This window comes from Cicer arietinum, chromosome 6 (assembly GCF_000331145.2).
Source record: "Cicer arietinum cultivar CDC Frontier isolate Library 1 chromosome 6, Cicar.CDCFrontier_v2.0, whole genome shotgun sequence".
Lineage (NCBI taxonomy): Eukaryota > Viridiplantae > Streptophyta > Magnoliopsida > Fabales > Fabaceae > Cicer > Cicer arietinum.
This window is the reverse complement of record NC_021165.2, coordinates 4,100,163-4,113,927: the sequence shown is the minus strand read 5'-3', so window position 1 is coordinate 4,113,927 and position 13,765 is coordinate 4,100,163. Positions and strand designations below refer to the sequence as shown.

The 13,765-nt window shown below is 33.7% G+C and overlaps 2 protein-coding genes across 2 annotated transcripts in view; both read right to left on the bottom strand.

Annotated features, from left to right (window-relative positions):
* Positions 1-6,203, bottom strand: part of LOC101505461 (biotin carboxylase 2, chloroplastic) — a 7,949-nt gene extending 1,746 nt beyond the window's left edge. Inside the window, exons 1-13 of the mRNA XM_004503498.4 lie at positions 6,069-6,203; positions 5,910-5,975; positions 5,449-5,777; positions 5,077-5,218; positions 4,757-4,855; positions 4,588-4,644; positions 3,995-4,066; positions 3,405-3,494; positions 2,936-2,995; positions 2,208-2,393; positions 1,595-1,687; positions 1,447-1,528; positions 1,061-1,167 (exon numbers count right to left, since the gene is read on the bottom strand). Coding sequence (XP_004503555.1) covers positions 1,061-1,167; positions 1,447-1,528; positions 1,595-1,687; positions 2,208-2,393; positions 2,936-2,995; positions 3,405-3,494; positions 3,995-4,066; positions 4,588-4,644; positions 4,757-4,855; positions 5,077-5,218; positions 5,449-5,777; positions 5,910-5,969 — 1,377 coding nt within the window. The 5' untranslated portion in view covers positions 5,970-5,975; positions 6,069-6,203. The remainder of the gene's footprint in view (positions 1-1,060; positions 1,168-1,446; positions 1,529-1,594; positions 1,688-2,207; positions 2,394-2,935; positions 2,996-3,404; positions 3,495-3,994; positions 4,067-4,587; positions 4,645-4,756; positions 4,856-5,076; positions 5,219-5,448; positions 5,778-5,909; positions 5,976-6,068) is intronic.
* A 1,513-nt stretch (positions 6,204-7,716) lies between these two features.
* Positions 7,717-13,765, bottom strand: part of LOC101505143 (DExH-box ATP-dependent RNA helicase DExH10) — a 9,142-nt gene continuing 3,093 nt past the window's right edge. The window contains exons 3-17 of the mRNA XM_004503497.3: positions 13,507-13,765; positions 13,315-13,419; positions 13,144-13,212; positions 12,892-13,059; positions 12,734-12,805; positions 12,509-12,625; positions 12,068-12,247; positions 11,805-11,963; positions 11,273-11,362; positions 11,084-11,176; positions 10,600-10,753; positions 10,350-10,498; positions 10,178-10,273; positions 8,941-9,033; positions 7,717-8,230 (exon numbers count right to left, since the gene is read on the bottom strand). Coding sequence (XP_004503554.1) covers positions 8,120-8,230; positions 8,941-9,033; positions 10,178-10,273; positions 10,350-10,498; positions 10,600-10,753; positions 11,084-11,176; positions 11,273-11,362; positions 11,805-11,963; positions 12,068-12,247; positions 12,509-12,625; positions 12,734-12,805; positions 12,892-13,059; positions 13,144-13,212; positions 13,315-13,419; positions 13,507-13,765 — 1,915 coding nt within the window. The 3' untranslated portion in view covers positions 7,717-8,119. The remainder of the gene's footprint in view (positions 8,231-8,940; positions 9,034-10,177; positions 10,274-10,349; positions 10,499-10,599; positions 10,754-11,083; positions 11,177-11,272; positions 11,363-11,804; positions 11,964-12,067; positions 12,248-12,508; positions 12,626-12,733; positions 12,806-12,891; positions 13,060-13,143; positions 13,213-13,314; positions 13,420-13,506) is intronic.

The window sequence follows — 13,765 nt, the reverse complement described above, 5'->3', positions numbered from 1 at the left end:
GAAACAGACATAAATTCAATGTTGTCATCACTCAGGAAATACTACAAGCCTATTCTTTGAACAACCAGTCAATTGCAAATCATACCATACAAAAATACATCATTATCCTTGTCAATTTACTACCTCTACCTCTAAATATACTTCCCACAACAACAACCAAGCCTTATCTCACTGAATAGGGTCGGCCACATGGATCATACGATGCCGTACCTCTCAATATATGTCCCATTTCAAAAAAGATGATTTGTCGCTAAATATAAGCCCACTTTCAAATTATTAGATGCATTAATTATTTTTTTTAAATATACCTAGTTAATTTACTATTTTTTTGGTGTCATTGTTTAACAAAAACTTTAATTGAAGGGCTATTTTAGAAAATCAATGGACAGATTTTATTGTGCTACCTAATTTTCCTACTTTGTGTGAAATGGTCAAATGGAGCTTTATATTTAGAGATAGGGTAGTTCATTCCAAGTTTACAAATTTCAATCAGATTGAAAACAGCACCATGCAAAATAAACAAAACATTGACTTGTACATCAGCTAATGTTAAACTCACAAGTGAAGCGAGTCTTCACCTTGTTGGTATCCATATGTATAACCTATCTTTGCTAAAATCCCAAAGCCCAAGCACAAAGAAGACACACTTAGAAAGTAATTTTTTTGATAGATGAAAGTTTGGGTGAGTTTCTCCATGGAGCTCACCATGGCCAACGAAGGCCGCAAGACTCAAACAACACTTACTACACACTAATGAGGTATCCACATCGGCAACAGGATTTGAACCCACCTCCTAGCAAGAAATGAATCAAATCCTTACCATTTGGACCACCCTTTGTCGACAACTTTAAAAGTAATTGATGACAAAAGGAAAAGACTGATTAGTATATATTTGTACTAGATGTTGATTTCATTTTAAGTGAATAATTTAGGTACATATATATATATACAGTTTACATGCATTTTTTCTGCATGTGAAATAAAAAGAGATACATTGTACAGTATAGTAACTGAGATAAGCATGGCAAGTCAATGTTAAGAAGAGAACAGATTGGCACACCTTTCCAAGAAGAGAATCATAGCTTGGAGGAACAACATAATCCGGGTAAATGTGACTATCCATTCTGACAAATGGACCTCCAGAGGGCAAGTATGCTGTAATTCTACCTGTTGTTTGAGGGGAGAAAACTCGAGAGATTAATAAAATTTCAAGTAATAACAAATGAAAAACGTAAAATCCAAACACATGGCAGTTAGCAAAACATTTTCAAATGAGAGAAAGAAGCTACTTGACCAAACTACCCAACATATATATAAATGTTACAGCTGAGGAAGCTGCTTTTAGAATGCAATTGTATTTATCTTTAAACACATTTTTTTTCTTTTCTAAGAAAAAAATCTTTAACCACATTTTTACCGAAATACACCTCCGATACATCAAGATACCTGGCCCTGGTCTAAATCCCTTAAAAGCATCTTCTGCATTGATACGGCATTCAATAGAATGTCCTCTGAGCACAATATCCTCCTGTAGGAAAAACGACGATAAGAGCAAGATTCTAAAGGATCACAACTGAAATATCTTCTGTAGTACCTGAGTGTATCGAAGCTTTTCTCCCATAGCTACACGAATTTGCTCTTCTATCAAATCAACAGAGGAAATCATTTCTGTCACAGGATGTTCAACCTGATCCCAGCCAACAACCCACCCCCAAAAACAAAAGCATAATTCGTAAGATATTGAAATTGAACATGCAGCATATGTATTGAAATGTCATGTCTAGGTATCTTAGGCAAGCATCAGGATGGCAATGGAGATATAGGTAAGGTATTAATTACTGTACAAGAGTATCTCATATCCACATTTAAGAAAATGACATGTCCCCAAACCCACACTTTCACAGTTAGAAAATTTCATGCCCATACTCATACAATTGATGAGTTCTTAAAACAATTATCTGAATTTTAGTTAAAAGGAATGCGCTCTCTTTAATGTGCTTTCTTAAAACAAATAGTTTCTGTTATTACTAAAAAAGTATGATTAGGTACTCAAATCTGAACCAATATCCACTTTTTTTGTTATTTAATAAACTTGGGCCCCAGCGCAAATAGATTCAATAAGTAAAAAATCCTATGCATAGTAGGTACCTATCAGGTTAAAGTGCATTTATCATCCCTAAACAAGTATATTAGAAATCAGTTTCAACCTGGATACGAGTGTTCATCTCCATGAAGTAAAAAGAACCCCTTTCATCCAAAAGGAACTCAACCGTTCCAACACCTATGTAACCAATAGATGCGGCTGCAGCAACTGCTGCATCTCCCATTGCCTTCCGTAACTCTGGGGTCAATGCAGGAGATGGTGCTTCTTCAAGCAGTTTCTGGTTACGCCTCTGTATTCAAAATCATAGTCAACATAACTAATTACTTTATGTGGGATCTCTAGAAAAATTATTATAAAATGGGAAAGAAAATAATCACAACACTTTTGATCTTTCTCTAAACTTGTTTAGTAAAATTATTATTCCCAAGGTTTTTTAAATGTATTTTACAAATTTTATCGTATATTTTCTAGCAGTATCAGCACTAGTTACACTTGTGAAATTCCATAGAGAAAAAATAAAACACAAAATTCTACATATTAGATCATTTCAGTTACAGCCAAAAACATTACTTTAATCTTTTACACTGAGTTATTAAAAAATTTACATTCCAGTCAGAAACATATCTCATACATATTAAATAGTATATTTAGTTTTTTATCTTAGATTTGCTAAGGTCGGCAATTGCATGCATGTAGAACACAGATTTTCAAGTTTTGTTTTAATATTTATATGAGCAAGATGAGTATTAGTACGCATAATATAAATTACTATATTGAAACACTAATATTGATCCAGACAGATACGAAATTGAAGATGTTAGTTCAAAGCACCTGGATACTGCAATCACGTTCTCCAAAGTGAACAACATTACCATATTTATCTGCAAGAACCTGATAGCCATGAAGCAAGGAAATAGATGAATTAGACACAATACTATCATCTATAAGTGCAAACAACCATTAAAACTCATAGAAGTATCAGGCAGTGTGGAACTGTTGGGGTTTGGAGTTACATCTTTTTCATTATTCATTAGATTTAGTTAATCAAATTGAAAAATGCCATCAATGAGCACAGTTGAGTTTCTATTTCCGAGTTTCCAAGACAGCCAGGACACTCGCATTAATGCAAGCATTTAAGTATTGCATTAATGCAGAAGTTCAAGGTTGTCGTCGGGCAATCCCCACCATGAATGATTCTTTGGTTCCACATTCTCCACAAATAAAACTCCCTCATCGATTCTCCAAATCCCCAGGCTACAGTCAAATTACAGATTTCAAAAAGAAAAAGGGAAAACATTACCTGGAACTCAATGTGCCTTGGGTTTTGAATGTACTTCTCCAAATAAACCCCATCATTTCCAAATGCAGCAGCTGCCTCGCTCTTAGCTTGCTGTAAAGAAAACAAATTGAAAACATTTACCAAAAAAGCACTTATAATTCCTCATTAATGGGTTAAACACTAGAACTATTTAAAATCATAATAAAATCATCTCCCTTCCATCAGAATCCACTCTGATGATATGGCCCTGAAATTTATTCTGCTACAGATATATTTTCATGACATGGAAATTATTCAAGCATTGAAACAACAGGAAACCTTGTTCTACCTGTTGGCCCCCAACTAAATCACTAAGAACTCCTGATCCATAACTTAGAAAATAAAAATAACAAAAAAAATTACTCAAGGCATAAGCATTTCTTGCTTCCTTTAGATTGTTGCTTTAATCTAATTATAGGTAAATTTGAGAGCTATGGCTTCAATTTATATTAATTTGAGTTCAGGTTACCCATTCTATCTTTTGCCTGTGACTATTTCATTTAAACAGATAATAAAAACTGCAATTTATAATATAGACAACGAAACAGGAATTTCCATTCAGCAAAAAATACCTGTAATAACTTCACAAACTCTTCAGGTTCTTTAGCAAGACGCATACCACGACCTCCACCACCTGCGGTTGCCTGAGAAACACCATATGTTTGTCAGTCCACATAAATTGGCAAAAGGAACTTTACATGGCTGAAATCAATTGGTTTACGTAAGCGAGAAACAAATCATGAAGACTATATTAGAAACTAATACATATCCTTTTAAATGTATCACTAACAATGACATAATCATGGTAGTAAGTTGATTAGCCTGCATAAATGGAAAAACTTTCCAGTTTCAAAAATTCCAAATGATAAACACATGTTGTGGGTCATACATCACTTACTTATCCACAAGAATTTTAATTTTTTCGTTATATAGATTTATTTTCAAATAAGATCCATCCTCCCATGTATATCTCCACTGATTAAGGGATAGAAAGACAAATATAGTAGGTTGTGATTTGATCAAACGTACATATCTACGGACCCAGGTATATACATTTTTTAATGTACGAGTACATAAGGTAAACATGATCAAATGTCAACCAGAAAATTGGAGTTCACTTCAAATAGCCAAAAGAGTAAAGATACAGAAAAATAAGGCAATCTACCTTGATCATCACAGGGAAACCAATTTCGTGTGCCACCCTGATAGCTTCTTCAGTGGTCTGTTAAATTAATTTTTATAGTTAGACTGAAGTCGTGGAATCTGAAATTCACTTGGAACTATTTCATTGAAGTTATCTGATGCTATCAACACACCAGTGTCTAATGTTATACCTGCAAAAGCCCATCACTTCCTGGAACAGTAGGAACGTTTGCTTTCTTCATGGTCTCTCTGGCAGTTGCTTTATCACCCATAACCCGAATACTATCAGGCTGAAAGGTTTGACTAAATGTTCAGTTTTACTAAATAATTTGAAAAGGAAAAATTAGAGAACTTTATGAACTAAACAAGGAGTATGTATTCAACAGAGAAAACATTAAATAATAAGACTAAGACAATAAAATTAACAAACTTCTTTCAAAGCTCTCAACTAGGGTAATCACAAGAAATCAACCAACAAAGCAATATTCTACAAAATGCAAAGTCTACTCACATTAGGCCCAATAAAATTGATTCCATGTTCTCTACACATGTCAACAAACACTGCATTCTCAGCAAGAAAACCATATCCAGGATGCAACATTGTGCATTGTCGGCTAATTGCAGCAGCCAGAACATTTGGAATCAGTAAATACCTGCTCAGAAAGGGAAATAAAATAAAAAAAGGATATATTATATTAGGAAAATGTAGTTTTTTTTTCAAAATTAAAAAAAAAGAAACTTTAAGCAATAAATATAACATTTTGCAGTTTAATTAACTAGGACTAGTAACATCTTGATATTTGATATGTACATATACATCTTTATAAATATAGGAAGTGAAATGAAAAAATTGAAAAAGAGAAAGAGAGTATGAGTAATTTACGATTGACTACTAGGAGCTTCACCAATGCAAACAGATTCATCAGCCAATTTAACATGAAGAGCATCCTTATCAACGGTGGAATAAACAGCGACACACGGAATCCCCAATTCATGAGCAGTACGAATAATACGAACCGCAATTTCACCTCTATTCGCGATCAGAATCTTATCTGCACGACAAGTCGCACGAAGAGCACCACAATGACGCGTTTGACGGTGTTTACAAGGTTGAGTAGTTTGCCTCGGAAACTTCACCTTGTTAGTTCCCGTTAAGAAACTGCACTGTGAATGCGAACTCTTGATTCCTCCTCCTCTCACCGCAAATAAACCCTTAGAATTGGATCAGATTCAGAAACATATTAATTATTTAATTAATTAACATTAGCATTAATAGATATAAGAGTAATTGTAATTAGCGAGCATGGTAAGTGGAAATTGAAGAAGAGTAAGAAATTTACTTACTGTGACGGGAACGGTGGAAGGTGAGGTAAGAGACTTGCACGCCGACATTGTTGCTTCCATTTTTATCTGTAATGGAAGGAAGGAAGAAAGAAAGAAAGTGAGGAAAATAAAGAGAATGAAAATGACGATGATGATTAATTTAAATTAATTGAAGTTTACCAATGGAATATTGGTGAATGAATTGAGAGAAGGAAGGAACAATGCAATGGAATGGAATGAAATGGAATGGAGTGGGGGGTTTTGAAGAGAAGATGTAGTTGGATGGGTGTCGATGGAAACGAGGGAGGTGTTATAGTAAGTGACTTGAAAGCTCCGCCTAAATCTAAATCTAGAACTGTAATAGTGTAATAATGGATTTTGGCTGTTCAAAGGTGAGCAACCTTGCCCTTACTTCCTTTCGATCTCAGCCCTTCGTTTATTCAATCATAAAGAGTCTAGGTTCGATCATGTGATCAAAATATAATTCCATTTCTTGGTTTTATTTATTATCAAATCTATCAAAGTACTTTTATTTCTTCTATATATTCTGCCTCTCATGTCAAATTAATTCATTCATTTAAAACGTTTCTTAAAGATCTATTTCAAAAAATGTTTATTAAAGATGTTACTAGTTTAGTTTATACATGGGAACAATTCAATTTTGAACATTTTATAAATTGTAAGAAATGATAATTCAATATAACTGTTTTTTTATCTTAAAAGAAATGTGATATACACTTTACTCTCTTCTCCCCTATAACAAAATGCAACCTTCAACATCCTGAAGAATAAAAAATGGACTATAAATAGCTAAATATTTACTAGAATATTTTCGGTGATAATACTGTAACTATCTCAAGTTTATGATTGCATTGATATTTAAAAAGCAAGTCCTATTTTTTTTATACTAAAAAGGCATGTGTTTTCATTTTTAGAGTGTATTCAATAATAACATTTTAAAAAACATTTTTGTTATGTTTTGAAGTAGGTCCAACTCAAATTTATGATACTCATACAATTTTTACTCTAATGGGAGATTTTATTTTTAAAGTTTATGAATATAAAATATTATTTTTCTCTCTTCAATATTTTATATTCTTTTTTTAAAAATTTAACATTTCCAAATATATAAAAATAATATTTTAATACTATAAAATCTACTTTTAAAGTTCTTTAAATATGTAACTTTGACTAAATCTATGAACTTGAAATCACATGTGGCATATTCAAATAATATTTTAAAGATAAAATATTTATATGAAACCTAAATTAAAGATACTTTTAGTATAACCGCAAAACCAAATTATGTCATTCTCCAAAAATTAAATTCACAAATTTCAATAACTAGACTTCTATTATTAATTGAAGCTCGTTAAAATTACTTTCAAATTACAAGAGGCATTAATTAATTAATTTTTAATAAAAATTCTTTTTAAATAAATATTAAAAATTAAAAGACCAACTACATTTTTTCAAATCATTTTATGAAATAAAAAACAGTTGTAAAAGAATATTCTTTAGAAGCTACTAAATGTAGCTTCTTATTTGAAACAACTTTTAGACAATTTTCAAATTCTCATTTTTTTAAAAATACTGTAATAAACAGAACAGGCCTTAATAAAAACAAAAATTTTGATACCATTCAAAGTTGGGAATTTTTGTGATCAATAGGATAGTGTTTCAAAGAATGACACAACCACACTTTCGCAGATAATCACTTGTGCCCATAATTGTACAAATTATGCTGATTTTTATTCTACTCATTACTCATTATGAATATTTTTAGCAAATACCAATCCCCATATTCTCAGTTTAACCAATCCAATAATTCAAATTCAAATGATCACTAAAATAAATAGTTGTCAATCAAAATTTGCTTTGGAAATGTTTACAGGGCAGAATGACTCATCTGCAAATTAATAACTAACTTTTACAGTATTTTCTATGCAACCCCACTCCCCAAGCCCCAATGCAGACAAAGGGTTCTGGAGGTAAACGTACAGGAGAAAAATGCTACCAGTCTGAAATAATTTATGGATAGCGATCTATCACTCTACAGTGTACAAACTACTCCTATACTACAGGAGCACTTAAATAGTACAAAAAATATTTACAAGACAAAACTTGAGAAGGAATTGAGTGCACCCACAAAGGTGGGATGTGAAAGTAGAAGCTGCCCGCCAGCTGGAGTAACAAAGTATATGGCGAATGGTCTGCTGCTGGAGAACAAGTCACAGATACAGAGAGTTTGCAAAAATAATACCCCGTCGAAGGCTTTCACTTGCCGCTTCAAATTTCTTCTCCAGGTCAACTTCTCCAACTGCATTAGCAGCAGCACGCAACTGGAAAGAGGCAAGATGATCACAACTTTAATAACTCATAATACAGCGGTATAATTTACATTTTGTTTCCAAACAATTAATTAGGTCAAAAATGTGTTATAATGAAGGAAAATAGAAGAATTTTCCAAAGGTAAAATAATTGCTGAAACACAACTAAACGATGCCTACTTTGGCACTTTCTAATTTGGTAGTTGAACACCTCAAACTCAAGCTTATATCAAATATTGCATATGTAAAGTAATAAAATCTTAACATAAATTGGAAATGTCCAGAATAACACTTTAAATTAGCCATGTTTAACCACACTACCCAAATTACGAGAATATAATATGATTTCTCAAAAGCTTACGTTTACATTTCATTATATTCTATTTTCTGTTTCATTTAGCTCACTTAGGTCTAACAGCTACAACTAACTCTCTTCAGTAACTTCAGTTACAGGTGTCAGCTATAGTCAGTTATGTAACTGCAATACTTATTAAAATTGATCATATGTAGTAAATTAGTAATACTCGTATAGCTCAGATTATCAAATGATAATAATTCAGATATCAGACTTCTATTCACATTTTCTCTGAATCCCTAAAGTCTAATACAGACAAACATTTGCTAGCATGTTTCCACTCTTTATTCATAGAAAGGATATTTACAGTTTGCAACATGATAGTTTAAGGCAAATCCCTCATCGGAAATTGAAACCGCATAATTACCTGATTCAAAAACTCATCAAGCCTCCTAGCACTCCTAATGATACTCCCCTCAAAGATGTCAGTCATTTGAGTAATATCTGCAAAACTTGATCCCTGGGAGAAAAATATGAAACAAGACGAGAGGTTAATCTAATCCAACAAACCAGTTTTGTTAACAAAAAAAAATCTAACAAACCAGTAAATTAACCACTCCTCTTTTCTCCCACTCATTGGAGGATGCATACTCAATGCTCCAGCTAGGATGTCTATATGTGTCTTAGAATGCAAGCTAAAATGAGATTTAGTATCACAATCTACACAGATGAGTCTATTTTGAAGACTGCTGGTAATGAATCAAGAGTAGCAGACCATTTGAGTTAGGCACACAAAGTTGTTAATTTATCTTATAAGCCTGAACAAATATAATAGATTCCATACATTATGGAGTAAAAGGATCCCCATAATTGGTTAAGGTTCTGGCAAATGTTGCTATGTGTCTACCATGGCAACCAACTCAAATGCCTAAATTTCACAATTTTGATATTTTTTTTTATTACTTACTACAATTGAATTTTATTAAAGACAAGCGACAAACAGAAATTGGGAATCATATGTGTTCATAATTCTAACTTCATAACAACTAATGCCACAGGCTCAGGAAGGGTTCTTGACCAGTATTATGACAATTGGATAATAGAAGAACAGCTATAATTATCCTCAAGCTTTTATCTTCCTCCATCATCTGGAATGTCAAACGCTAAATTTCCTCAAGTTAACTCTTGTCAAATTTGTATTCAAATTTAAAGGAAATGTGGAACGCTTAAACAGTTTAATAAGAACATCTCTATGATTGAACTTTGGTTAAATGGAATAGAAAGGGATACAATGAAACGGAATGGGATAGTATGGAAAAAAGATATCATGCCAAAGCTTGGATATTTAATAATGGAAACGAATTAATTTTCCATTCCATCATTTGCAAAGTGGACAAAATGGAAAAGTTGACTTTATACGAGTGGTACAACTTCAATATTATACCTCAATTTCATTTTGATTTTGGTGGGGAACAGAAAATTTTGAGTATTGGATAGAAAGAAATGGAGTAGACCAATAGAAATCTATGCAATTTCTATAAACTCAACTCAGATGTGTGGAATAGAAACTTTACTGTAGAAACTTATCCAGGAGTACGAGTGGAACTCAAGCAAACAACTTGAAAGCAGACAAGGCATTCAGGTCAAAATATGACATTACTAACCTTTGACCAAGAGTATATTACATCCATCAAGTATGGCCTTGCTGTTGATTCGACATACTCATCCACATTTATCTCCAATTTGCATTCATGTTGTATCTGTAACCATAGTGCAATCCCATTTATAATTCAATTCACAAATTCACAAGAAATGCTAAGTTAAATGATAGAATACCTCTGCTATCCTTCTTGCACTGTCTTGAAGCTGTTGTAGGGGTCTTGCAAGTTCTGATCTCAGCTGTATCTGGTCAGTTGATTTATCTCCTGGTATAAAACAACTTGCAAGGGCAGCAACTTGATGATGGTCCAGATCATTAAATGTGCCTAATGGGGATGAGAAAGTGAATGATAAAAATCAGATGATGTAACATAAAGTGCAATCAGTACAGCAGAAACCAGTGACAATTGCATATATATTAATTCACCATTAAACATTAATTCGGTAACAAGAAGTTCATCGCCTGTGTCAATCAAGCAGGCTGCCCTTCCTTTCAATTGAACTACACTATCAGCATCAATATGACCAAGCTTCTTTAAAACTCGTGAGCGATTTTTAAGTTCTTCCCGAAATTTGTGTAGCTGAAACATTGATATTTTTTATCCAATAACTAGTTAGTCCATCAAAACAACAAAGGAATCATATGACAGTTTAGAAAATTAGTTTGAGTAGAGTTATCCATTGTCCATGTTCAAATATGGTGCACTCAAAATTTGTCATGAATAAAATTATCATATTAGCATCCCATCAACTGTTAAATTGTTATTGTTAATAATTCACATTTCATCACATAGACAATAAACAATGCATAGCACATACGGTCTTGGCTCCCATTCAGTTCTAAACTCCAACATGTGGTCCAGCTTAATAATTAAATGTAGCAAATAACAAAGCCTCAGCGAAGTCAATACCTGGGAGTCCCGCATTTTCGACTTCAGTTGTTGAATTTCATGATTCACTTCAGCTTTCCTCTCAAAGCATTTAATTTGATCCACATCTTGAATCTAACTTACAGCAAAGAGTTGCAGAAGCATTCAAACCAAAGACCAGCTACATCACATTTATACATACAGAATATGGACTAGAATCACTTAGCAAACCTTATGCATTGGATGATTAAGCAGCTTTTTCTCTATTTCCTCTAATTGATTGACAAGTTCGACTATCTCTGAGTCGCGTACATCCATGTCCTGGAAATTTATTTCAAGAATATAATATATAAATAACGGTATGATTCTATTAAAGATCACTCAAACTTGCTGTGACCAGGTGCTAACAAACTTCTTCATAAAAAAAGTAGGAGAATGAAATAAAGAGGTGATGATTAACATCAACGAGGAGGAAAAAATATGATGCATAAAGGTAGTTAAAGGTTTGACTATGCAATGCAAATATTTAAAAATGCCCAAATATTGGGAAGATAGAATGTTGGAGACCAATAAATTTGCTACGGCTTTCGCCATATAGTTTACATAAAAATCATGTGTCCAATATAATGTGAACCATTTAAGAGCCCACAGCAGTCACTCCTAATTCTGACAGCAAAAGTTGAATCATGTTACTTATCTAACTCTTTTGTAGAGTTAGAGAACATACCAACAATTAATGATAGCTCAGTATGGAAAATATTACCTTTACAGGGTTAAGCTTTGGAAGACCTTGAGGAAAACGATTGCCCAGCTCCTGAACAGCAAGGAGTATACTTTGCCTAGCTTCCAAGGGCCGAAGATCAGGAGGTACATATATCCTCAGTTTACTTAGGGCAGAGATTAACGGTAATTGAACAGGGACCTATTGCAAATGGAAGAGAGAACGTAACAGTTTCTTAGATATGTGAAGTGAGTAACAAAATAAAGCCCTGAAAAGTAGCATGACAGTTCAAAATATCAGCTTACCACGTGCATTTCACCCTTCTCTCCTGGGCGGGGTGGACATGGTTTTGGCCGTAAACTGCTTTCATTGGAACCAGGTGAACAATGAAGTAAAGTGTCAACTATATAACCACCAACAGGTTTCTTAACAACGTTGACTACAACACCCCAGCCCCAATCTGTTCCACCTTCTCTTACTTTAATCTGCAAGGTTTAGAAAACCGTATAGTTCAGTGAAGTTGAAAGAAAAGAAACAACAGACAAATTAAAAACAGAAGAACTAAAAAAATAAAAATAAACAATTGTGCGCAGACAATGTAGGAAACGATACATATAATGTATAAACACGCATATGGATGCATTTATGATATCATAATCTCATGTACATGCTGATGCTCAGCACTAATTAGAGAAGCAAAAAATTAATCTGAACTCATTTCAGACCAATGATAACCTATCACTTACCAGTCGACCAGGGACAAGAAAATAAAGAATCATTTCAGGTCTTATTATTTGTGCCATCATTTTCTTCTCAAGCTGAGCTAATTCCAATTTCAGCTTATGATATTCAGATACTTCGGCCTACAAGTTGTGAATAATAGAAAATAGTAAATCAAATATCAATGTATTAAACCCACAGCGGAGACATACTTAAAAAAACAAAACAGATGGCCTAGGGAAAAAGACTACCTCCCCTGAAGCATCAAGCACAGCTACTTCCTGCTCCAGCATAGTCACCCTTTTTCCCATATCAGGTAAGGCCTGAATAAGAGTAATGAATCCACAAGTTAAACATCGTAATGCAACAAATACAAATAAGATTTTGAAGGAAATGGTTGGGTACAAACCTTTTCATATTGGAATTGATGAAACGAATTTCTTATCACGTGTTCGGCAGTGAACTGGCCTTCTGCACGGCTCATCAAATTTAAAATTGAGTAGTAGCTAAGCCTGAATGTACTAACTAGAGGGGCAGGTTTACCCAGAACCATGTCTTTGAGATTATTCATTTCCATCTGTGCAAAATAACCAGATAATTATTGAGTTCATTATGTTGCACCAGAGGTACAGAAAACAAAATTGACTAAAAATACACTCACCTGCTCATCAATCATTATGATACAAATTCCACGCTCATCTTTGCCACGACGGCCAGCCCTTCCACTCATCTAAAGGAACCATATCATTAATGGTAAGAGTGACAATAGATTGATAGAATGAATAAGTCTCCATCCAACCACCACCACACAAAAAAATAAATCATCACTCACTTGTATATATTCACCAGATCCAATATAACGATGACTATCACCATCCCACTTCTTAACAGCAGTGAATACAACAGTTTTTGCCGGCATATTTAAACCCATCGCAAACTGTAGAAAAGTACATTTAAAATCCTTCCAAAAAATGTATTATCAAGGAAGAATATTGAAAAAATCATAATCTTGGCAAAATCTTACTGTCTCAGTAGCAAAGAGGGCCTTTACAAGACCTTCCTGGAAAAGAAGCTCAACCAATTCTTTGATGACAGGAAGAAGGCCAGAATGATGAACAGCAATCCCTCGCTGAAGAAGTGGCAACATCAGCTCAATAGCAGGTAAGCTCCGGTCATCTTCATTCAAACAGAGCACTGCATTTCGAAAAACATGTTCCACCGTTTCCTTTTCCTCTTCGGTATTGAAGTCAAGCTTAGACATAGCCATTGCATGCTGCTCACAC